Source organism: Eurytemora carolleeae, unplaced genomic scaffold, assembly GCF_000591075.1.
Source record: "Eurytemora carolleeae unplaced genomic scaffold, Eaff_2.0 scaffold419, whole genome shotgun sequence".
Classification (NCBI taxonomy): domain Eukaryota; kingdom Metazoa; phylum Arthropoda; class Copepoda; order Calanoida; family Temoridae; genus Eurytemora; species Eurytemora carolleeae.
The window spans coordinates 183,501-208,296 of NW_019396476.1; the positions used below are offsets into that span (position 1 = coordinate 183,501).

The window sequence follows — 24,796 nt, forward strand, 5'->3', positions numbered from 1 at the left end:
AGTCCCTTTAATGAATGGAAGAATATCATTGAATTTAGTTTGGTGTACCCTGTATATCATGGTTCCAATATTTATGTACAGCAATATCTGTATAATGTAGATGAGGAAGTTATTGTGCATTTGGAAAGATTATGATTTGTACGAAACTCATTTCCCATTCTGATTTAAGAGTGCTTTGCTGAAGTGCCGTATTGTACGGTGTACAATATACAGTGTACAGTACACAGTAGACAGTACACAAAACATTATCGTTACTGAATAGTCCACAAGGATTTCTGGGACTCTATTTGACCCTCCAGAGTTCGAGACAGCCAAATCACGAACAACTAAAAAACAAAAATTAACTTTCACCAATATTATCTTTTTTAAGTATCTATATTCCCAATCTAAGTCTGTTCCCAACAAGCCCTGGGCACAGAGGCACTTTTTTAACCAATTCTTAAATTTTCTCTGCGAGTACCCCCCGATTTTCAAATCAAAAGTTCACATTGTAGATATCGGCTTAGCGCAAATCCAACCAAAAGTTCTGTCCTCTGATTACCTGACTAAGCGCTATCCCTATAGCTATTCCTCCGACCGGATAGAGGTTTCCCTCAATAAGCGCCTGTATTGCAGGAATACATCCCTCAGTGTTAATTTTCCGAACAACATCTTCTACTTCCTTCATCTCTTGAACCTGGTGATAGCTTTAGTTATGTCGAGTTTTAAAATTAAGTTGAAGATATTGTTCAGTCAGAATAAACGAGGTCCTTGCATGTCATGTCGCATGACATAAAGCATCCAACTTTTAGAGCAAACCTCCAACAAACATTGCTCTCGAAAATAAAAATGATAAAAACAGAAAATTGAACTTTTTAATCAATCACTCACTCACTCAATCAATCAATCAATCAATCAATCAATCAATCAATCGATGAATAAAGAAATGAAATATAAGACTAGGATCTACCTCGAATCCACACATAAAGTTGACCAGCACATCGTTAGGTTCCTTGTGACAGCAGGAATAGGGTACACCACATCTTGAATATTTTCATAATAAAAGGTCAGAAAAATCAGTGGACAATTTAATCAAAGGATCAGATTTTATGTAAATTAGTTTTAACAATAAAACTTTCTCACATTTAGAAAAAATCAAATTAAAAAAAAAACTAAAGAAATTGTGCAATAATGCATTCATCAAATTGGTTAAATGTTGATTTTTAGCCCCAAAACATGAACACTCCCTTGAAGTCCTAAATCTATCATTTACCTCTCTACACTAGGGTTGTCTTCTTTAGTTGTGCAGTTAAAGTATTCATTTTTACTCCAATCCCTGTATCCATTACTTGATATACCACAGCATTCAAAATCCTGCTGAACCAGGTCAATAAGGTTCTAAAAATAAAAATAAAAATATTAAAGGGACTGGAGACGTAACTTCATGTGCCCCTTAGTTTAGTGCCAGTTCTGATTCACAACAGTACCCTTTGAACCTTTGAGTTACAGGGTGTCCCACGAAACATGACAGTTTGTGAATAGTTTTGAATGTCTTCTTCCATATACTGTATTAGATATTATAGACTTTTTGCAGTTTATTAAGTTAAAAAAATCTTTTACTCAAATAAATTTTACTTTGAAATCAATTTTACTATAATATGGCTGGCATGAAAATTTTTACATTATTCCCTTGGGGTTCAAACAACTTAACAAACTATTTTTAAGAAAATGCTAAAAAATGTAAAAACTATTGAAATATTCTACCAGGTTCAATTGAGAAAATGGAGATCTTTTTTTAATTAATATTAATAACATAGCAAACTTAAATTAAAAATTGTTTTTTTTGGAACAATTTTTCTACCTGGAAATCCAAATCGTCCCTGTAGCTCGCAATCAACTTCTCGGAGAGCTCATTTTCAAGAAACTCTTCAGAAAACAAATATCAATAATCAAAAAAAAAAATTTTGAATATATAAAAAGCGAATTTAATGATTTGTTTATTTGCTCGGCGTACCTGTAAGTTTATGCGGATAGATGAAGGCAAGAGCCATGAGGGTCATCTCAGCTGAATAGATAAAGTTTAATCGATAAATCCTTGACTAAAGCTGAGATATGTCGGAAATAATAATTCTCATTATATTATAAAATAATACAAAAATGGATTAAAACAGTGATGAAAGCAAAATAGGCCTGTAATGGAGAAACTAATGATTATTGAAGCCTTCTACCATGTACAAATGATAAAATAGCTACCAACCGTTATCAATTATTCTTGATTATCATGGCGCAGTGCTTAGGATCCGGATCCGTTGGATCCGCAAGATTTTGGCTTCCTGGATCCAGATAAGCAAAAATATGCGGATACACGGATACGGATCCAAGAGGGAAATATCAAATAAAAAGTGCAAAAATACTTTTTTACTCTCAAAACCCAAATCTGAAGTGTTGAAAAAGAAAGATTCCTGATCTCTGAATATTTCAAGTTTTAGCATGAAAATAATCAAAAAAAAGAAGAAAAATAATTTGACAATTCTGCTTTGTTAAACAAATTCAGTAAATATTAAAGAAATGTTCATGGCCTGGACCCGGATCCGCATCCAAATTAAATAGATCATAAGGACGGATCCGCAACATCCACGGGGCAAAATATCGACCAAAAACTGTGAAAAAACTTTTTGATCTCATAATCCAAACTGAACTACTGAAAAATTGCGTTTATTAAAAATTTCCTTATTTTTTAATTGGTTTAGTATAAAAAATAAGCGAAAAAAGAAGAAGAAAAATAATTTGAAAATTCTTCTTCTGTTAAAATAAAATGAGTAGATCTTACAGATTTCAGGACGGATCCGGGATCCGAATCAAATGTAATAAGATATCTCACCCAGAAAGAATATGAGTAAGCAGAATGAGTAGAACTTTAGAAGAAACATATTCTCTCTCAAGGATCCGATACACCCAGCAAAACTCACAATACAAACTGCAACAAAAAATTCTTAATCACTCATTTAAATAATCATTTAGTGACCAGACTTCTTCCGGGGATTAGTAATACAACAGCAAGAAAAATAGGAAAAACTAGAAAATTCAATCGAAAATACAATTGAATATGATGCAAGAGCTGTAACCAAATACCTTATTTTTTTTTATCGAAGCCGATTTCTGGCTGTGTTTTTTAAAAAGAATATTAATACTTATTTTTACTAATATCATAAATTTTCCCTGGATTTGATTTATTTTTTCCTAAAAACCTTTGTATCCCCCAATTTAACGATAAAACTAATTAAGATTAAAAATATTAATTTCTCACCTACACCGCCAATTATGATGAAAAGAAAACCAATATTGAACATGACGTCGTAGATTGTTTTCAAGTTGAACACCTCACCGTTCGACCATTTATCCAAGGTTGCGTAGATTCCAACCTTAATTGATTATGTAATATTTTGTTCATTTTATTGCTAGCTTAGGACAAATTTGAACTAATTTGAAATGAAATCTGAAAAAGAGGCCCCGCTATGAACCCCCAGACCGCCACCAGGCGCAGGAAGCACCGTCCCACCCCTACTCTAACTGGACCTTTATACCCCCAACAATTACTCTATTGTCATAGGATAAAAAGGAGATACATTCCAGCCAGTTGGCTCATCAATTTACTCCATTGGTTGGTTGGTATCAGTCAACCCTTTAGGTAAAGCATAGGCCATAGAGGTTACCCGAATTTAAAGTGCTCCAGCTTTGTCTGGAAATAAAACTTTCCCAATAAACGTCAACCCACGTCACGCAAATAAATCCTAAATATGTCAAATATATTAAGCTAGCTTGGGAACACAACTTTGCCTGGAGTTCTACTTATATAAGTCGACCCACTCAACTTGGAATTTTCAAACCAAGCTAAAAACATTCCCGTGGTTCTCCCAAGTTACCCAAGAAGTTCATGAGTTATGATCGGAAATCCAAAAAACAACACTACTTTATTTCTCCTGTATGATATAACAAGACATTGTTATATGCGTAAAGCCGGCGAAACGGCTGGACCGAATGGGCTGACATTTTTTTAGGGAACCCATGAGTGCCCCTGGAATAACATAGGCTTACAATTCGATTTAAAAAAATCCAAAGGGCAACGACAGGTCCTTCAGCTAGTAATATATATGTAGATGACTAAATGAACAATTTCAACAAAATCACATAATATACAATGTAAAGTTCAGGACAACTTAAAATCATAAATATTTTTTTAAATCAATTTTTTTTTGAAAAGATAGTTAAATTTGATTAAATTACCGCTATGAGAAGAAGTCCGCACATCCAGAAGAGGAAGTTGAAAAAGAACATCGTATACTTGACACACGAGGAGATATAGGTAAACCCTTCAGGAATACGACGTCGCCTGCAATCAATCAATCAATCAATTTATCAATGTATAATGTTATTTAATATATCGATCAATCAATCAATCAATCAATCAATCAATCAATCAATCAACCAACCAACCAACCAACCAACCAACCAATGGAATTTTACACTTTCTAGAATCACCCTATCCCTTGAAGGAACTTTTTCCAAAATGTACGAGTAAAAATTAGTATTTTTGTCTTAAAATACTTCTTTTCAAACATTTACTTTAAAATTATTTATTTTACCCAATTCAACAATAAAACCCCTAAATTTGAAAACTAGATTTTTTGATAAAAAACTCAACTTATTCTAGAATACAAACAAAAAACAAAATACCAACATATTTTTTGAATATTTTACCTTAGAAAAATTCCAAAAAATGAATCTAATGATGAATGAAAGGATTTATCACCTGGAGCTAGATGGAGCCGGGGCTACAGCCCTCTCCCTATACGCCTGTTCTCTAGGTGACATTTTACATCTGTAACAAGGACTAGGTGAAGGATACTTCACAACCTACTGCAGGGCTATATACGATATATATATATATATTTATACATTTTATTCAAGATGGAGGGACAAACAAATATTTTGGGGAAAAATTTAAAGTATAGATTTGTTAAATCTGAATTGTTGTCAAATTTAATAAAAACTAATTTGATGTGGAAATAAATTAACAGGTTTAAACTGGGTTTCAATTTACCAGAAGTTTAATTTTACAACCCCTCCCCCCCCCACACAAAGTATTTCCCCTAGAATTTAGCAGCGTCTGATTCAAGGAATTGAATAAAAATCAATTCCTTGAAAAAGTTTTACTCTACCCCTCACACAGGGAAGGAAAATGGGAAAAATACCCTTGTTATATTATAACTGTATTTTTATGTTAATTCAAATTGGTCTATCTCTGAAAAACATGTCTCCAGAACACATGAACCAGTCCGAGGGGTTCGCGTTCAAAACTTTTGTTTAGTTGATGCCAGGGATAATATTAAGAAGTCCGGCAGCTCCGCGGTTCTTCAAATCCCTCTCCTACAGATTTAACAAATTTTAGATTAATCCAGAGAAGATTATTTTAAAATTTAGATTTTCCTTAAATAGTTAAGTTTTTTTCCCTTCCTCTTTTAAAAATGCAAGAAACGATTCTCTTTAAACCTTTGTCTAAAAACAATGACAGATTTAATGCGTTTTATATCTTATATAGGAAAATTGTCGTTAATTTGCCGTAAAATACCACAATATGCTTTCTAGGAAGATCCTGATTGTAAGTTTCATCAATTTTCTAATGGAAAAATAAAGATATTTCAATTGTACTCCTTGTCAAAGGCTTGTGAATCGTTGATGGCATTCTTTAATTAGACGGTGACTGAAATTCCTTCACAGTCACTTTAAAATATTCTATTTGTTCCTACCTCGTGGAAACTGAGAATTTTCGGAGGTTTGACGATTGGAACCTCCTCCACTGTCTCATATTCATAATAAGAGAATAAATCTCTTGCTTTCAACTAAACATTTTATTAATTAATAGAAGAATAAATCTCTAGTGTTCACCTTTATATTTTATCCATTAATAGGAGAATAAATCTCTAGTTTTCACCTTAATATTTTATCAATTAATAGGAGAATGAATCTCTAGTTTACAGCTTTATATTTTATCAATTAATAGGAGAATGAATCTCTAGTTTACAGCTTTATATTTTATCCATTAATAGAAGAATAAATCTCTAGTTTACAGCTTTATATTTTATCAATTAATAGGAGAATAAATCTCTAGTTTACAGCTTTATATTTTATCCATTAATAGAAGAATAAATCTCTAGTTTACAGCTTTATATTTTATCAATTAATAGGAGAATAAATCTCTAGTTTACAGCTTTGTATTTTATCCATTAATAGGAGAATAAATCTCTAGTTTACAGCTTTGTATTTTATCCATTAATAGGAGAATAAATCTCTAGTTTACAGCTTTATATTTTATCAATTAATAGGAGAATAAATCTCTAGCTTTTAACTGAACATTTTATCTTAAATCAATTAATCAATTTCGTGTAAATTTTACAGATATAAAATAAAACAAGTTCCTTACAGTATGGACAGTTAAAAAAATATATTTTGACTTCAGATAGCTTAAAAGTCGTCTTTTTAGCAGTCATGTTTTAAATCAAATAAAAAAATTGCGGATTTGCTTAAATAAACATTGTCTGGTACTTTCCCAAAGAATTTTTCCTAGGTTTCAACTTCCCAAGGGAATTCTCCCAAGTAACAACTTCCCAAATTTGCAATTTCTCAAGCGACAACCTTCCAAGTCTGCCCTAACCTTAGGGCTCAGCCCTAAACCTGTTTAGCAGCGGCACTCTGCCCATCCGAGCTGCAGCGGTCGGCCCCCGATGCAGCCTGCTGCGCCTCAGAGGGACTAACCTAACCTTTGGAAAGTTGCCGCTTGGGAAATTGCACATTTGGGAAGTTGCCAATTGGAAAATTGTCACTTGGGAAAATGCCTTTGGGAAAGTACCTAACACCTTTTCAGCGTGACCCTTTTTAATTTGCTTAATTTTTTAAACATCCTAATATATAATATACCAACCTCCCATGGCATCCTCTGTTGCAAAGTGCTAAGCTTAACTCCTAGATGAGTTAGATCAGGATATCCTTCACTCTCATCACTGATAGACATCCGTTCTAGAGTATCCAAGCTCTGCTGGTAGAATGCTTCCACTCCACCGAAGGGAGATTTACTCGTCATGTAAGCCTACACAAGTACACATAGATAAATGGATAGATAGATGGATAGATGGATGGATAGATAGATAGATATGTAGATGTAGATAAATAGATATATATGTCGATAGATAGATCGATTTGAAACGATAGTTGGATATATGTTTAAATTCATAAATTGATCAATAAAAAATCAGTAACCATCGCATTATAGTGGATAAAATCAAATTTTACAAATGTCAATAAGAAATTATAGAAAGGACTGACAGTGAACTTGACACAGAATAGATTTGTGAGCTGAACATTTAATTCTATCACTCTTAACCAGACGGTTACAATTTGTTTACTGGCGGTTTAAGACGTCTCAAACTAAGAAAATAAAAAACCGCATAGGAAACGTGCACAATACATAATTAAAAGTAAGAAAATAAAAACTTAAACTAGACAAATTCTTACGAAGTCATTAAAAAAAGTCAATTTACCCAAGTTAGGTAAATTGCCCTTTAAGCATATTTTAACTATGTCTTGTTTAAAGTATCCTTATAAGTATCCTTCCTTTGAAACGTCATTTCAAATATCCATTTAATTAGCCTTTAAGTATCTATTTAGAGTATCTATTTAGAGTATCCTTTTAGAGTATCCTTTTAGAGTATCCTTTTAGAGTATCCTTTTAGAGTATCCTTTAAGAGAATCCTTTTAGAGTATCATTTTAGAGTATCCTTTTTAGAGTATCCTTTTAGAGTATCCTTTTAGAGTATCCGTTTAGAGTATCCTTTTAGAATATCCTTTTAGAGTATTCTTTTTGACTATCTTTTATGACTATCTTTTTTGACTATCTTTTTTGACTATCTTTTATGACTATCTTTTATGACTATCTTTTTGACTATCTTTTTTATATACCTTTTTTAACTACATTTTTTAACTGTCTTTTTAACTGTCTTTTTAACTGTCTTTTTAACTGTATTTTTAACTGTCTGTTTAACTGTCTTTTTAACTGTCTTTTCAACTGTCTTTTCAAATGTCTTTTAAACTGTCTTTTTTAACTGTCTTTTTTAACTGTCTTTTAAAACTATCTTTTTTAATATCTTTTTAAACTATCTTTTTAAACTATCTTCTTAAACTATCTTCTTAAACTATCTTTTTAAACTTTCTTTTTCATACATATTTTTAAATTATCTTTTTAACTATCTTTTTTAACTTTCTTTTTAAACTATCTTTTTAAAAATATCTGTTTTAACTAGCTTTTCTATTTTTCTTTTCTGACGATCTTTTCAACTGTCTTTTCAAATGTCTTTTAAACTGTCTTTTTTAACTGTCTTTTTTAACTGTCTTTTAAAACTATCTTTTTTAATATCTTTTTAAACTATCTTTTTAAACTATCTTCTTAAACTATCTTCTTAAACTATCTTTTTAAACTTTCTTTTTCATACATATTTTTAAATTATCTTTTTAACTATCTTTTTTAACTTTCTTTTTAAACTATCTTTTTAAAAATATCTGTTTTAACTAGCTTTTCTATTTTTCTTTTCTGACGATCTTTTTTATACCAACCTTAATAAAGGCAGTAGGGTCCAGCATCAGTTCTGTAATATGGAAATTCCAGGCTTCAGGAGTTCGGCTTGTACACTCGTACATGTACCGTACAAGTTCATTCTAAATAATAAACGTACACTTGTACCGTACAAGTTTATTCTAAACAATATACGTACACGATGCACAATGTAAAAGTTTATTCTAAATAATAATATGCATTGTATAGTGTACACTCATACACTTACCAGTTACCACCCACTAAACCATATATGTACATTTGTACATATACCTTACAATTTAATTCTAAACAAGACATGTACAGTGTACACTCATACATGTACCGTAGACGAACATTCTAAGCCGTTTATGCACACTCAAAATCCACCTTGCAGCTTCAGAGGTTGTTTACTCTATTGGATAACTCAGGAAGCAATTGGACAGCACAATTATTTTGTAAACAAGCAACCTTTAGTATACAGTGATTGCACAGACTCCGCCATTCTGTCAAGCTCGGGAATAATAATATTTACAATAGAACGGTATGCAAAGTAAAAATAAACATTAACCATCTCTCTTTGGTGCTATTACTAAATTTAGTGCGACCTATAAAACTGTGGAATAGGAAGACGACCGTAAGTCTCAAGTTATGTATTAAAATATTTTTCATGAACACGAAATACAGCAATTGTATTGTAAACTGTACACGACCCGTTTTGTTCAGTTAGTTGATTTTTAACGACATCAAATTACTTTTAAAATTCCTATTCCAGAGTTTTTGTTGGGTCTCACTGTATACTTTATACGAACCATGGTTATCCTCTCCGGACCAACAGCCTCGTATGTTTGACCAATGGCCTCAGGATCATACAACGAATTCATTATTCCTATATTCATCAACAGTAAAATAAAAATTCATCAAAAGATTCAGACCAACAACTGAATAAGGCTCATTTGAATTCCATCAAATATAATTGCTTAAATATTCTCTATAAGTTTGAAAAAAAAATGTTTATATTTCCCCCATTATATATCCCTTTTCAGTGAAAATATTAGAATTAGAATTAGGACGGGTAATTGGTGGGACTAACTATGACTTCCGTGGGCCACGATGGGTTCCCAAGCTAGTTTATAATAAACTGTTTAAATTTAGTTTACTGTGTTCCTGTAACAACATCTGACATATGTACAGGTTGTTTAACTGTATAGTTTCCCTTCAGATACAACGGGATACCATGAAATCCATTCTAAACATATTTTATTAATTCATTAATTTAAATATTTCAATACAGATAATTCTCTTACTCTTTATTTCTATCCCTTGAACTTATGGCCGGTCAGAAGTAATCAATGTTGCTTCAAAATTTGGAATTAAATAAAATAAAATTGGAAATTCGGCAATGAAAATAAGAGAATCTGTTAAATTTTGTATTGGTTTTATTCAGATTGCAGATATTCTAAATCAGCAAAGAATATCTGTGAGCGTTATCATAAAAATATATTTGAATTTTAACAAAGAAGACTATAGAAAACCCATGATCAATAATTAAGAATAAAACTCTGGAAAAAATGGATGTAATAATGTTGAATTACCCTGGTTAGTATGGAGAAAATCCTGTTGATGAAGTTATCCTGCTGTCCGTAAACATCTTTATTGTTATATATTCAATACTATGAATCAATAGGAATGAGGTGAAATCATTTTAAGGGACTAAAGAGAGAATACTCGAATCACAACGGTACCCTTTAAACCTTTGTCTAAGACAAAATGATTAAAATATCCTGGATTTTCTATCTAAAAGTTGATATTTTTAAATGTAGAAGTTCCTGATTTTATGCAAAATTTACAAATTCGTCAGCTTTTAAATCAGAATGAACGACGATATCTTTTCAGATAATGATTTTAAGAATAGAGTCACTATAGTCTCTCTTCATGACTGTATTTGGAGAGTGGTTAAATGTAGAATATTCCTGAACAACGGAAGATAGTTGCATCAGGAAACTGATCCCTGACCGCCAGCTCTCCGGCATACTTGGTCCGCAACCATTCAGATCCACGAGACAGGAAGGCACGCTCAGGTTCAGCTCTGAAAATATAAAAAAAATCAGAATCGAAATCATATTTACAGCGTTACCCACAAAGGATGGGACCGTAAAGACGACCTGAAACTTTTTAAATAAGATAATTCTAAGGTTGAATTAAGACTTCCTTGAAAATAGTCATTTAATGATTTGGCAAAGAATGAAACAAGTTAACATTTGTAGGAAACAATAAATATAAGGAAACAGCCAGTATGAGGTCCGAACAATGGTCTCTGAAGTCTAATCCTTAGTAGGTAACGCCTGTGTGTTGTTGTACTTATGTTACCTATAGCCGGCCAAATCGTAACACTTGGAGAGTAGTAAGAAAAACATGGGTAACATAAATAGGTGACATATCCGTGATCAAACATTTTGATGTCGCGAAGGTCAATTTCTGCCGAGTGTTGGACGGTTTTTAGAGTCTACAAAAAAAATACTTTTAACATACCTGGCGTTAATGGATGACATGTGAACTAGTCGCTGTACTCCCATCTCCTTACAGATTCTAGCAATAGTCTCAGGACCGTTCACGTTCACGTCGGTATACGAGAAGTTGCGAGTCTCCATATCTCGACCTTTAAGAGAATTTAGAACACTCTCTTTAAATAGTGGCAAGTCTAAGTCACAGATAAAGGTTTTAAATTACTCTTGTAAATAGAATCTAATTGAATCAAAACACATTGGGGACTAGTCCCCAAAAGTTAAATTCAAGAAAGTCTGAGATATAAGTAATCTTTTTTACAGGATGATAGTGAATAATAATTACCAATAAGGTTGATGACAATATTGGAGTGCTTGACAGCATTCCTGATAGACTCCTCATCCTTCAGCTCAAAAGGACAGAAAAGGACTTGTCCTAGATCTCCTACTACCTAGATATTTTCATTCATGTGTACAGTGCAGTGCAGTACAGTACAGTACAGTACAGTACAGTACAGTACAGTACAGTACAAGTACAAGTACAAGTACAAGTACAAGTACAAGTACAAGTACAAGTACAAGTACAAGTACAAGTACAAGTACAAGTACAAGTACAGTACAGTACAGTACTTTTATATTTCTTAAAATTATGAAAATTTCACATTTTTAAAAGCAAATCAGTTGCAAAAAAGAAGACGACAATCATTCCAGTGTTTTCTGGTGACCAGTGTACCATTCACTTAACAGTGAAGATTTGTAAGCCTGTAGTGTTTATATTGGTTGGAAAATTCTTATTGTAGGTACATGAAACTAAACACATCATTAACGGATGCACTACTGTACAATGTACAGTTTACATATTACGTACATATTGTCGAATGTATAAAACAAAAAAACAATTTTCTATTTGCAATGTAATATCAACATTTAAAAAAATCACTTCTCATCAATACTGAACAATGAACATTAAACAGCTGTTCTAAAACTGAAATAAAAACAATGCATCCATGGTTAATTGATTTCGGGAATATATATACTTTGGTTAACATTGTTTAGCAACGTTAGCGTATAATTATCATACAGTACAGTACAGTACAGTACAGTACAGTACAGTACAGTACAGTACAGTACAGTACAGTACAGTACAGTACAGTACAGTATAATTATCATATTTGAACCAAAATTACATGGCATAATTTTTCCAGCTCTCACAGCAAGGCTACAAATAAAAGATATAGCTTTTAATTTTAACAAATATGACCCTTAAAAAATAGATTTATGTATGATAATATTATACCTTTAATCGCATCATCTTATAATGATCTCCTCTGTAGGGGAAAATCATCTGAGAGCCGTTTTTTCCCAGACGATTCGCCACTCCCCGGCCGATAAAGCCGTTACCACCGAAAACTGTCACAACATCGCCGGAGAAGGAGGATCGGCCGCCTCGGCCACGCTTCATGGCTGCCAAGTTTATATCACGGGCCTTAACCTGAGTGTAGTAAAACATGAATATAAATATTTTAGAAAATTGCTGAATAACAAATTAACTAAATAACAATTTCGTTTCTTGCCTCTCTCTTTTAATTGTTTCAGGCTGACACCGGTATATTCATTTAGAATGCTCCCCTCAAAAATGATTTTACTACTCTGGGGGAATAATATGAAAAAATTCGACGCAAAAAGGAAAATTTTCATTGACCTTTTTTAACTTTTAAAACAGAAAAAATTATTTAAATAACCCTAAAATTTACTTTTTATATTTTCCCAATAACAGCGAATAAAATTCTAAAAATAAATTTTGTCCAAACATTCCTAAAATTTTGACGAACATTTTTTTTCAAGAGGGGGGAACAAGAAACATCAATTTTTGTAATCATTAATTTGATGCCTGACATCGATGAGCAGGATTGAGCGAGTAACTATGAAGATGGTGACTTAGTTCCAGCAGGCAGCTTCAGCAGAGGAATTCCACTCCTCATGCTTAGTCCGGCCATTTTTCTACAAAAATAAAAATGCTCAGATTAAAAAATGACCCCCCCATTATTTTATTCCTGACCTCTGATGAGTAGGATTGAGCTAGAAACTGTGAAGAAGGTGCCATAGTTCCAGCAGGCAGCTTCAGCAGAGGAATTCCACTCCTCATGCTTAGTCCGGCCATTTTTCTACAAAAATAAAAATGCTCAGATTAAAAAATGAACGAATAGTTTCTAGATCACAGGTTCAAGTGTAAGGATAGAGTTGATATTTAAGGGTTCATCTTGGCTCCAGCTACAGCGAGCCGATCAGCCTGTTCGTTCCCATAGATACCAGAATGTCCCCGCACGTGGGTCCATCTTAGGAGCAATTGACCCTTCGCCATCTCACGATCAAGCGCCTCAAGATCTTCACGATTTTTCACAGGTTTCTTGTCAGCGGTCTGCCAATTGTTACACTTCCAATTCCGCATCCATTTAGTAACACAATTAATAGTGAACTGGCTGTCGGTGTGAATATCAAGTTTAGATATACCAAGACCCCTAGCCTGCGCTATGGCTAGAGTAGCAGCTTGTATTTCTGCCGTATTGTTGGTATGCCGCCCCCCTGTTACCGGGCGACTTAGGTTAGATGGAGAGTTGTCCCCCCACCAGACTCCGACACCAGCTCGAGCTCCAACTTTACCGTTAGCTGTGCAAGCACCGTCTGTGTGCACGACAACAAAACCCTCAGCGTTGGTCACCAGGCCTATACAGTGAAGTATATTTTTTAGATTAAAGCTTGTAAACAAAATTGTTGGAAAAAATCTGTAAAATACAGAGATTTCAGTTTTTGAAAAAATCAATCATAACAGAGTCAATCTTGATGTTATCATATTGTGACATAGTTCGCAGTATAATCTAAGGTTGAGGGTATTGAATCTCCGCAACAAAGTAAAACAATCAATTGTAAATGGAAATGACTCTCTAGGTTCAACTAACTTGAATCATAATTCGGGAGTAAGAAAATAACTTAAATCATCCATTTGGATTGAGGAATGAAAATAAGACTAAGTCAGCGGTAATAATAGANTGAAAAAGCATTGTGTTTGTATGCGACTAAATGCAGAACCTCTAAAACTTAAAACAATAGATTAATTATGATTCAAGAGCAGCGGCCAGGACGAGCACTGCGGCCAGCGAAGGGCCAGGAGGCCGAATGAGGCTACTAGGACACGCCAAAGAACTGTGAACTATGTGTTGAAAATTGGATTAATAGGATACATGTCCAAACTTAAAAGCTGGGGGAGGGGGGACCACGCAACTCAGAAATTGTCAAATTTCATTTTAGGATATTTAAACAAACAAATTAAAATGTGAGAACAAAGGTAATTTCCTAGTGAACGATTTATGTATTGCATGGGAAAATAAATAAAAATGTAATTATATCCGATGTGATATGAGACATATTTTCATTTATTCAACTTATATATTTCATGTCAGAAAGAATGAACTTCCCTGAACCGTTTCTCTCTTCTTTAATCCGTTTAGGTTCTGGTAATGCATCAATAACCTCTAAATTTGATCTTTTGGTGGACTGACTGAGCGACGAAATAATCGTTGATATGGAGGCACTTATTTGTCTGCTTTCTTCTGAAATCGCGTCAACTCGAGCCTGCAGCGCCATTAGCTTGGATATGATTCCTTTATCTCTAGTTCCGTTCATTATAAAATGTCTAATCATAAATATTAAATATGATAAATTAACTTAATCTAAGGATAAACCTTGGCTAGTATTCTTTTTCTGTACTTTTCAGGAGTTGCGGCAATAAGCGCAATCTCCATATTTTTATATTTGGCTTGGATGCTTTATAAATGTCGTATTTGCATGGAAAATCCTATAATGGTGAGGGGGGGAGTTTGCAAATGATTGATCGTTGACTAACGTACATTCGTACTAACGTTCATTCGCACTTGCGACTGAACAATTAATTGTACAATCAAATTAAACTCCACGTGGATGCACTATAGAAATGTTTAAAGTTTTAGTATAAATCTTATTAACAACTTTATGAGTCCATTTACGTTTCTAATCATTACAATCAATAAATAATTCTACATCATTAATAAAATTCTTATGCCCCTACGTCAAAAAAAATTGTTAAAATTTTCCATTACTGCCTATGAGCAACTCTGTGAGGCTCATGTCTGCATATAGCGGAGGTATGAATGGCGTCCGGAGGTTCGAGTTCATCCCTCCCTCCGAATAATCGATACCACATTTTTACACGCCTGGGTTGCATGTGAGATCAGTATGATTTGTACACGGGATTTTCAAATTTGGTCCAAATTTCCTTTAGCTTTAACTCATGTACAGGGTGTCCCACGAAACATGAGAAAAGCTCAAGACGACTTGAAAGTCGTCTTTGATATATGAATTTATTTGTGACATTTAGTCTTCTATCTACTTTAACATGTATGATTCTTGAAACAATTATCACATAATTCTCCTAGCCCTGGCATTTCCAAAAAGTGGTCTGCGTTTTTTGTGCTTTCAATATTACCGGAAATATAAAGAGTTTGGTTCAGATTTCATTTTTGTTAAATAAAATCAAAATTGTCGAAATCTGAACGAAATCCTTTATATGTCGGGCAATATTGAAAGCACAAAAAAGGCAGACCACATTTTGGAAATGGCAGGACTAGGGGAATTTTGTGATTATTATCTCTAGAAATTTACTTCTAAAATTAGGTTGACAAATAAACACAGCAAATTATATCAAAAATCAAGACGACATTCAAGTCCTTTTGCATACTGTCATGTTTCGTGGGACACCCTGTGTAAAAGAAGAAATTGCGAAAATGCTTCTTGGATATCGGGCATAAATATAAGATTCATAAGATACTTTAAAGGTACGCAAATAGTCCAATTTACCTTGCAAATAAAACATGCAGAAAAAAGTTGAAAAAAATCGCCATTTTATTAATTGTTATGTTAGTATATAAACTAGAAAAAGTAAAAGACATTTTTAAAAATGGAAAACCTTTCTTAAACTTGAATTCTATGAGATTAGAAAAAGGAAGAAAATTATTACAGCTTCGTAGTCAGATTCCTCAAATAAAAATATGAAATGAAACATGAAACACAAATGTACATTAGCGATAATTACAATTGAAGAACTATTTCCCTTTACACTAACTTTGAAATGATAGGTTAGTAAAATATTTATTAAATTGACATATCAAATTTTGAAGCGTATATTTCTTAAATACAGCAAGTAGGGGAAAATAAAAGGAACAACGTAATTTCTCTAGTGACCCTTTAAAATTTTAGTGTTGCATACTCGATCCGTAATAGTGACTTGCGGATATATGCTGCAGAGACAAAGAACGAAATTGACGGAATTCGATATATTTCAAATTTTTAAAACTACAATATATTATTGTTGCAAGCTATGGGCGCACACCAGATACTGTTGTGAATCGGTCAAGTAACTATTTTACTGGGGGAAGAGGGTCACTTATAAATACATTGACAGTCCCTTTAAGTAAAGATAACTCTTTCTACACGACAGTTCGTTGTTCTACTCCAAGGGATTCATTGCTTCAATATCAGAATTCTCCTGAAAAATTCAAGATTTAATTTCATCTAGAGTTGGGTATTATTTTATATATTCAACACTTCAAATGGTTCAGCAGATTTTTTAGAAGAAGATCTTCAGTGCTAATTTTCCATGGGAGAATTTTTTACAACGGCTATTTCGTACACTGTACATATTGAGAAGTGACATCTTCCAAAGTGGCATTTTCTCAAGTAGCATTTTCTCAAATGAAAAATTTCCAATTGTACACTTTTCCAATTGGAACTCTAAGGTGTTTAAACAGACAAGAAATTTCTATAGTTTAAATCAGATTAGCAGGTTTGGACTTGAGTTGCTCTTGGCATGGTGCTGCGACTATGATACGCAAGCCATTTGGGAAAAGAATACATAGGAAATTTTACGTTTAGGAAATTGTCACTTAACTCCTATTTCACCTGTATCTCTTCAAGATCATTGATTTCCCAGAAAGAGATTTCCCATTATCTAGGAGGTTATCTTATCGGCTTCCACATATACTACCCCCCTCCCCGCCCCATCCATTACTCTAAATTATCCGTCACTGGAATTAAGTTTTCTAGATCTCGATGGAGTTGTAGGCCTGTAGGGAATATCAATCAATTATTTTAAGAGATGCTACCTGTAAAATATGTTTAGTATCTTGTTTAACTGCTAGTTCTGGTTCTTGTTCTAGTTCTTTATACGCAGCATCAAGATCATCTTCTTCTCTCTTCAGTACTCCTCGCAGCTTCACAGCTTCACGGCACATCCTAGAATAGAGTTTAGTACTAGAGTATTCACTACTCCTGGCAGCTTCACAGCTTCACAGCACATCCTAGAATATAATTTAGTACTACAGTATTTACTACTCCTCATAGCTTCACAGCTTCACGTCACATCCTAGAATAGAGTTTTGTACTAGAGTATTTACTACTCCTGGCAGCTTCAAAGCTTAACTGCACATCCTAGAATAGAGTTTTGTACTAGAATATTTACTACTCCGTATAGCTTCAGAACAAATCCTAGAATAGAATTTAGTACTGGAGTTACTCACAAAAGATAAGACAGGAAAGTCTTTTATTCAGAAGATCTAAAAGTTTATTTAAGTCTTCGATCTTTAACATAGTCTTTACAGNGTACAGTACAGTACAGTACAGTACAGTACAGTACAGTACAGTACAGTACAGTACAGTACAGTACAGTACAGTACAGTACAGTACAGTACAGTACAGTACAGTACAGTACAGTACAGTACAGTACAGTACAGTAAGGTACAGTAAGGTACAGTAAGGTACAGTACAGTAAAGTACAGTACAGTACAGTACAGTACAGTACAGTACAGTAAGGTACAGAAAGGTACAGTAAGGTACATCCGGATCCAGGTCATTTCTTTAAGATTTACTGGGTTTTTTTTAATAATTTTTTTTCTTCATTTTTTTGTTTTTTTTTTCGCTTATTTTTGTCCTAAAACTTGAACCATTCAGAAATGAGGAAATTTAGTAATCTCTCTTTTTTCAAAAATTCAGATTTGAGTTTTAGGAGTAAAATAGTTTTTTTCTTTGCAGTGTTTAGTTGATATTTTACCCCTTGGATCCGGATATTTTTGCGGATCCGGATCCAGGAAGCCAAAATCTTGCGGATCCAACGGATCCGGATCCTAAGCACTGCATTACAGTACAGTACAGCACAGCACAGTACAGTGCAGCACAAGTAAAGTATAAGTACAGTACAGTACAAAACCATTTACAAACTGACAAATATTCAAACCTTCTAATAAACTTCTTGTCTTCTCCTGACAAATTAAACCACTGTGTTTCATCAACCTAAAATCATATTTGATAAAAACATTACCAGAGTTTTGGAACGGATGGTTGTCTATGAACACTGAACAGTAAACAGTTAACACTTGGGGGCGCAGGAAAACGTTAAGAAGATTTACGGCAAATATGTGCTAGTCGGATAATTACTTATTTTTTCCCTCTCAACAATTTTAAGATAAAATTTAAGAATCTCTTAAATTTGAGCCTTACCTTTATGTTCCCCTGTTTTGCCTGTTTAAGGTTTGATACTCCAAGTTTATAACACCTATTTCGTTCTTGTAGAAACCGTCTCCACTCCTTCTCCTCTGCTTCTAGTTTACCAGTGTATTCGCGAATACTTCGAACCTAATACAGTAGGACCCATCATACATGTAAGAAATGTTTTGTGTACATGATGCTGTTTATATCAAATCAAATCAAGAAAAAGTTTTATTAGATAATTGAATCCCGTCTGTTTTAGCAAAATGTTTCAACTGCACAATTGATGTATTACACGTATTTAAAGTCAAACTTGAGTGTGACAGTTGTCTACCTACCTTTATAGATCTTACTCAGGGAACAAGAATAAAGGGAAAGGAAATGGCGCTGGTCCGGCAAGAGAAAGCCAGTCGCACTGCTTTGCAGACTAGTACAGTAAACTTACAAACACTCTTCTGGTACAGACACACAACATGACTACAGTCAAGGAAATTGTAGAACAATGTCGTCGATTATAATTAAACTTGAATAACGAGTAGTTTATTGTAAACTTTAATCAAATTATATTCTTTGCATGAAAATTTGGCTTTACAGTGTTGATTTAAATATGTAAATAATATATTACATGTATATTAAACTTATTTCTAAGTAAACAATTAACAATAAACAAATGTACACTCCTAGGCTGTACAAATACCGAGATTCTTACGTACTGTATAAACCTCCAGTACACACCTTCGGTACTTTAAACTGACACACACTCTTTTGGTACAGACACACACACATGACGTTTCCGCCCCCTGATCTTACTGTACAATATTAATATACAAAAGAATACATTTATTTATGTATTTTAAAAAATACTAGATTGTTAAACTTATCATTGTTATTTCTCAGACAGAACCTTGAGTTCAGTCCTAGGTAGTCCTGGATGTATGAAATTAACTTAACTAACCTTAGAACTTAGTAGTTACACAGACTGAACCTTGAGTTCCTAACTAGAGTTGATAAACTGGATGTATGAAATTAACTTAACTAACCTTAGAACTTAGTAGTTCCTCAGGCTGAACCTTGAGTTCCTAACTAGAGTTGATAAACTGGATGTATGAAATTAACTTACCTAACCTTAGAACTTAGTAGTTACACAGACTGAACCTTGAGTTCCTAACTAGAGTTGATAAACTGGATGTATGAAATTAACTTAACTAACCTTAGAACTTAGTAGTTCCTCAGGCTGAACTTTGAGTTCCTAACTAGAGTTAACAAACTGGATGTAAGAATTTATTCAACTAACCTTAGAACTGAGTAGTTCCTCAGGCTGAACCTTGAGTTCTGTCCTTGAAAGAATATTCACAAACTCTTGAATTTTAGAGTCCGGCAGAATACATTCGTCCACTAGTAATCTGGATACACTACTAGTCTCGTCCACTAGATCGCCTTCGTTCGCTTCTTCGCGTTCTATTGTCCTTGATAAAATAGTTTATGTACTTATTGTTTTCTGAAAAAAGGGATTCCGATTAATGGCATATTTGTAAACATGCTAACACTAACAGATAGGATATTAAGATATATATTTTAAAATAGGAAATAATATCTTTTATTGCCAATGAAAAAATAGAATTTGCTCTGACATTTTTAAGCTATTATTAATGAAATATATATAAATGTTGAACTAGATGAGAGGATTTTCCATTTTTACAGCTTACTGCCCCTTCTTTATTTTTAAGCTTAGACAAAAATAAATGTTCCCAAAGTTCATAATCTAGTGAAATAACAAACAATAATAAATGACTTGCTAGGGTCAGGGGATCATTAGTGTACCTGCATGTATTTCTAACACAAATATTTAAAACTTGTTTAAATCTTTCAAGGTCAGAGGTTTCACCTTTCCCAGGCACCAGGGATAGTTGGTCCTCTAAACCAACAACTTCCTTATTCAAAAAGTTTACATGTTTAAATATTTTAAGGGAAAACAGGAAATGTTTGAGTAGAAATGTTAGGGTAGTGTACACTGTACACTGTATTTTGTAAAAGGAATGAATTCAAGTTGCAAAAAATAATATTTTCTAATACCCATTTGATTAAAAGTCAAATAAGAAGTATTGAATCAAAAGTTCTAGGTTCCTAAGGAGATTCCAACGGCAGCAGTGCTAGCTCGAGACATACGACGCGCAATAGCCACACTCGACCTTAATAGAAAAAAACAGGCATTGAACAAAGAATAACAGACAGAAATAAGAAAACAGACATAAAACAAAACAAACAGAACAAAACAAAAACAAACAGAACAAAACAAAAACAGACAGAACAAAGAAAAACAGACAAAAAACAAGGAAAAACTTTTCCAGGTAGAACAAAGAAACAGAGAAAACAGAATAACAAAAATAAATACAGAGAAAGAAGTTTAAAAAAGAAATAAAAACATTTAACAAAGAAAACCAGGTTAAAGAAAACACTGAATAGAGATGGGAGATACGATAAACGGAAACAGGGATAGAACTAGGAAAAAAGATACCTTCGGTTTGGTTTCCTAACTTTAGGAGAAGGAGGGGAACCACAATCTGACATCTTAGTATTTGTATTTCTCGTATCAGAGGTCGTATCTTCGCTCCTAGCTGTCTCCTCCATCCTCTGGCCTGAGGATGGATCCTCTCCATTATTTACCTCCTCCATCCTTTGGCCTGATGATGGATCCTCTCCATTATTTACCTCCTCTATCCTCAGGCCTGAAGATGGATCCTCTCCATTATTTACTTCCTCCATCCTCTGAAAGAATACGGGAGATTATACATATATTTCAGAACCTCCGATTAAAGATAGGAAATTAGGAAAACTTCCGGGGAAATTAAAAAAACATTCTTTTAAGAATTGGACAGAATGGATTTTTTTGAGTGCGTATCGGAGATTAAATGCTGATGACACATCTAGGATGTTATCTTCTATAGACTCCCTTCTTCGCCGCTCCTGCGCTGGATTTAGCCTTCTTCGCAGCCGATCCTTTTCCATCCTCAGACTTTCTTTTGTTGTTCGCAGGAGTAGGACTTGGTAGAACCTTAAACAAACATTTTCATTAACAATCAATAATCTATACTACTATGGAAAAGAAGACGACATTTCAGCAATCTTGTGTATATTTAATGCAAATACTTTTACCAGTTTCTAGAAAATAAACTTTTTCAGTGAAATGTACACTGCATCTTGCACAATTCCTGTATTTCATGATCAATGGACTATCTAAAATAAAAGCTTCAAATTTGGATCTGAAGGTCGTCTTTCTATTTTACAGTATTTTGAGTTTCACGGAATACATTTTACTTTTTTTTTCAAAGACAACATTTTCAATATCAAAAACTTTCTTTCACTTGCTTAAAAGCTAATTAATAAGTGTATAAAAATCTCCATGGGCTAGAGGATGTCAGGAAATCTTAACCGTAAAATCACGATATCTTAAAAATAAACAAGATCATTAATTTGTCAGGCGGGTCTTGCAAATTACAGGTTAAAAAATCCAATTAAGAAAATGATTTTAATTAATTGACAAAACATTTACTTAAAAGTTCAACTTCAGAATTTTTTCTTCATTATCAGTTTCCATAACGGAATTTAAAGATTCTGGCTTTTTGCGTTACATTGACGTACTGATTGAAAAATTTTCCTCAACTCAAATTGTACCTTGAAGAATGAATCTAATCTGCCCTGTGTTGAACCTTGTCTTCCCTTGAGCAGCTTCTTGGCTCCATTCCTGATCCTCTCCTCCTGGAACCCCTTCTCAACGCACAGGAAGTTTATCAGTCCCTCCTCGTCAGGTTTCTCCCACTTCAGATCAACATCAGCTGCAGGGATCACATCCGGTTCTTTAAACAGACGCCTAGAGTGTTCAATAATCAAACAAACAATCAATAATTCTAAATTCATTTAGACATTCAGTCAATCATTCAATCATTCAATACATGTAAAATTTTTTTTTTTGGCGATTTTACAGCCTTTGAAAAGAGATATTTAGACAGCAAATTGTAAGCAGGGAAAAAAACATAACAATATTAGTAGTACATTTCCACGTTTTCAACCTGAATAACATTAGTTAAAGTTACAACTAGACATGAATATTTAAGATAAACAAATTCAATCAGATACATACTTTTACTGTATGCACTATCTCTAGGTCTCAGCATGGATGCTAGGGGGGAGGGGGGTAATCTGTGGATTTCATATTTGTAGGATAAACAAGTTATCTTCAGATTAAAACAACCACATGTTTTACAATACATTTTCCATTCGTCAATACGAAAATCAACAAATATTTGACCATTCATTTAACAGCTCCATTAGAACATCAATTAACAAATCAGCCATTGAACAAGTCAGCCGAATTGTACGACAAGCACTTCAAGCAAGTTTTTTTTTGTTATTTGCAGTTTCTTACCACTCTATCATGATTAATTTCCTCTACTAATCGGGTGATAAGCCTTTACAGAGAATTTTCGCTAATTTTGCTAGAAAATTAAAAACTGATTATTGACACCATCTCAAAACTGTTTTTTGAACTGTTCTCTCAATGAGATGTTGAAGAATAAGAAAATGTGAGCAGTAATGTGCAAAAATGCACACTAAAGTCTGTACCGTATTGATGAGAATATGAGAAACATGATGACAGCAATATAGACTAGACACATAAATGCAACACTCTATGTACAGTGCACATACCTGGCCTCGTTGTACATCCAGTTATGAGGTACAGGGTATTTAGTTTTATCAATGTTTTCCAGTATTTTCTCGATACACTTGTGTTTCTTTACAAGCTCAATAGCTTTCTTTGGACCTATTCCCTGAAATCAAATTAAATCAGAAGTTTAGACCCGTACTTCTTCCATTGCTGAATCATAATTTTAGGTACGCACTTCTTCCTTATCATAAAGGGACTTTATTAAATGAGATATCAGATGTTTGCAACGGTTCTTGGAATATAAACTAGCTTGATAATAATCAAAATTATTGTTATAATATTAAAAGAAAAACCGTGGAATAATTTTGATTATTCACCTCAGGCTGCGCCTTTAGAAGTTGGGCTTTAGGCTTTTCTTAAAATTTTGAATACAAATGGATTGATGCTGGTTAAATAGGAATTAAGAGAGAATTAGGATAAAAGTTGTATCTTAAACACTGACAAGATAAAAAAAATTGGTGTGGAACAAAATCTGTAAAAAACGTTATAAAATAGCTACAGAAAAACAAAATAATTTCATAATTTCATCTACGGAACAAATCACTGTATTGAAACTATATTTTTCCGATCCATCATTGCAATTTGATGTTTTAAATATATATTTTTTATTTCAAACTATAAATTGTGCTAGATCAATTAGCTTGAAATATAAATCTTTGCTTGCCGTATCAGATTGCAAAAATATGGGAACATATCTTTATTGACGGATTTTCCTACCTTGATTTTGTCAACATAATCACAGCCTAGAAGGATACAGAGATCAATGAACTCCTCCTGGGACATCTCGAACCCTTCCAACACCTTGTCCAGGTAGAACTCCTTGATCGGCATCTTACGCGCCTCACTAAATTAATTATTGGTTAATCATCAATTAAAAAAAGTAACAAATTAATTTGCTTCATTGAGATTTTTAGAAATCATTCGAAGACTGTCAGCGTGATTATAGTTGAACCTCCATTGCAAAGAAGGCAATTTCCAGGGGGGCTGGTGTATGAGGAGGTTTTGTATCTTGAATTTTACTCAGTTTTCTCAGAACAGTTTATTAACGATGAAATATTGATTGCTCTGTAAAAGACTGTAATAGTTTGTCTTCCTGTGAAAATGGAATCCTGCACACGATAAAGAGTTAGTGGATTTTAATAGTTACATGGAAAACAAATCCTCCATTTAAATGTTTTCAGAAATCACCCCCGAGTACTGTAATATCCATATTGACCTTTGGAAGTAAAGTACAGAGCCTGTACAATTAGTAAAGGATTAGCGTGCATCATCACTCTATATACTATAACCTCGTTGACAATTCACGAATTACAACTGATAAAGGTGCCCTTAAAAGCTTTGTCTGATCAAGCATGAATCCATGAATTCCTGTTTTTG

General features: G+C 33.5%; 4 protein-coding genes across 5 annotated transcripts in view; all 4 read right to left on the reverse strand.

Annotated features, from left to right (window-relative positions):
* Nucleotides 1-4,859, reverse strand: LOC111703972 (tetraspanin-5-like). The gene is made up of 10 exons (XM_023476075.1): nucleotides 4,790-4,859; nucleotides 4,264-4,369; nucleotides 3,287-3,401; nucleotides 2,861-2,956; nucleotides 1,994-2,044; nucleotides 1,841-1,905; nucleotides 1,253-1,377; nucleotides 950-1,022; nucleotides 542-676; nucleotides 1-326 (listed from the first exon to the last, which is right to left on the reverse strand). The coding sequence occupies exons 1-10, from the start codon at nucleotides 4,849-4,851 to the stop codon at nucleotides 252-254; spliced, it is 903 nt and encodes a 300-aa protein (XP_023331843.1). The 5' UTR covers nucleotides 4,852-4,859; the 3' UTR covers nucleotides 1-251.
* LOC111703971 (NADH dehydrogenase [ubiquinone] 1 alpha subcomplex subunit 9, mitochondrial-like) overlaps nucleotides 4,858-24,796 on the reverse strand; it is a 22,631-nt gene continuing 2,692 nt past the window's right edge. The window contains exons 2-14 of one of the 2 annotated variants that reach the window (XM_023476072.1): nucleotides 15,434-15,439; nucleotides 13,184-13,291; nucleotides 12,422-12,616; nucleotides 11,471-11,576; nucleotides 11,153-11,279; nucleotides 10,594-10,709; nucleotides 10,216-10,271; nucleotides 9,788-9,869; nucleotides 9,433-9,509; nucleotides 8,644-8,745; nucleotides 6,959-7,123; nucleotides 5,787-5,879; nucleotides 4,858-5,406 (exon numbers count right to left, since the gene is read on the reverse strand). In XM_023476072.1, coding sequence (XP_023331840.1) covers nucleotides 5,344-5,406; nucleotides 5,787-5,879; nucleotides 6,959-7,123; nucleotides 8,644-8,745; nucleotides 9,433-9,509; nucleotides 9,788-9,869; nucleotides 10,216-10,271; nucleotides 10,594-10,709; nucleotides 11,153-11,279; nucleotides 11,471-11,576; nucleotides 12,422-12,616; nucleotides 13,184-13,285 — 1,284 coding nt within the window. In that variant the 5' untranslated portion in view covers nucleotides 13,286-13,291; nucleotides 15,434-15,439 and the 3' untranslated portion in view covers nucleotides 4,858-5,343. Of the gene's footprint in view, nucleotides 5,407-5,786; nucleotides 5,880-6,958; nucleotides 7,124-8,643; nucleotides 8,746-9,432; nucleotides 9,510-9,787; nucleotides 9,870-10,215; nucleotides 10,272-10,593; nucleotides 10,710-11,152; nucleotides 11,280-11,470; nucleotides 11,577-12,421; nucleotides 12,617-13,183; nucleotides 13,310-15,433; nucleotides 15,440-24,796 lie in introns of those variants that run through there. The other variant, XM_023476073.1, reaches the window with a different exon arrangement.
* On the reverse strand, nucleotides 13,285-14,946 carry LOC111703974 (ribonuclease H1). Its single transcript, XM_023476077.1, has 2 exons — nucleotides 14,598-14,946; nucleotides 13,285-13,848 (listed from the first exon to the last, which is right to left on the reverse strand). Exons 1-2 carry the CDS (start codon nucleotides 14,821-14,823, stop codon nucleotides 13,373-13,375), a joined length of 702 nt encoding a protein of 233 aa, XP_023331845.1. The 5' UTR covers nucleotides 14,824-14,946; the 3' UTR covers nucleotides 13,285-13,372.
* The window catches only part of LOC111703973 (flap endonuclease 1), an 8,238-nt gene continuing 4,903 nt past the window's right edge, over nucleotides 21,462-24,796 (reverse strand). Inside the window, exons 3-6 of the mRNA XM_023476076.1 lie at nucleotides 24,137-24,263; nucleotides 23,401-23,522; nucleotides 22,369-22,564; nucleotides 21,462-21,748 (exon numbers count right to left, since the gene is read on the reverse strand). Of these exons, the coding sequence (XP_023331844.1) occupies nucleotides 21,629-21,748; nucleotides 22,369-22,564; nucleotides 23,401-23,522; nucleotides 24,137-24,263 (565 nt within the window). The 3' untranslated portion in view covers nucleotides 21,462-21,628. The remainder of the gene's footprint in view (nucleotides 21,749-22,368; nucleotides 22,565-23,400; nucleotides 23,523-24,136; nucleotides 24,264-24,796) is intronic.

Coding starts and splice junctions, on each gene's coding strand:
- LOC111703972 (XM_023476075.1), bottom strand. CDS start 4,851: ATGTCACCTAGAGAACAGGCGTATAGGGAGAGGGCTGTAGCCCCGGCT. Junction 4,370..4,789: donor CCGGCTCCATCTAGCTCCAG/GTGATAAATCCT, acceptor GATTGATTGCAG/GCGACGTCGTATTCCTGAAG. Junction 3,402..4,263: donor GCGGACTTCTTCTCATAGCG/GTAATTTAATCA, acceptor TAATCAATTAAG/GTTGGAATCTACGCAACCTT.
- LOC111703974 (XM_023476077.1), bottom strand. CDS start 14,823: ATGATTAGACATTTTATAATGAACGGAACTAGAGATAAAGGAATCATA. Junction 13,849..14,597: donor AGAAGAGAGAAACGGTTCAG/GGAAGTTCATTC, acceptor TTCACTGTATAG/GCCTGGTGACCAACGCTGAG.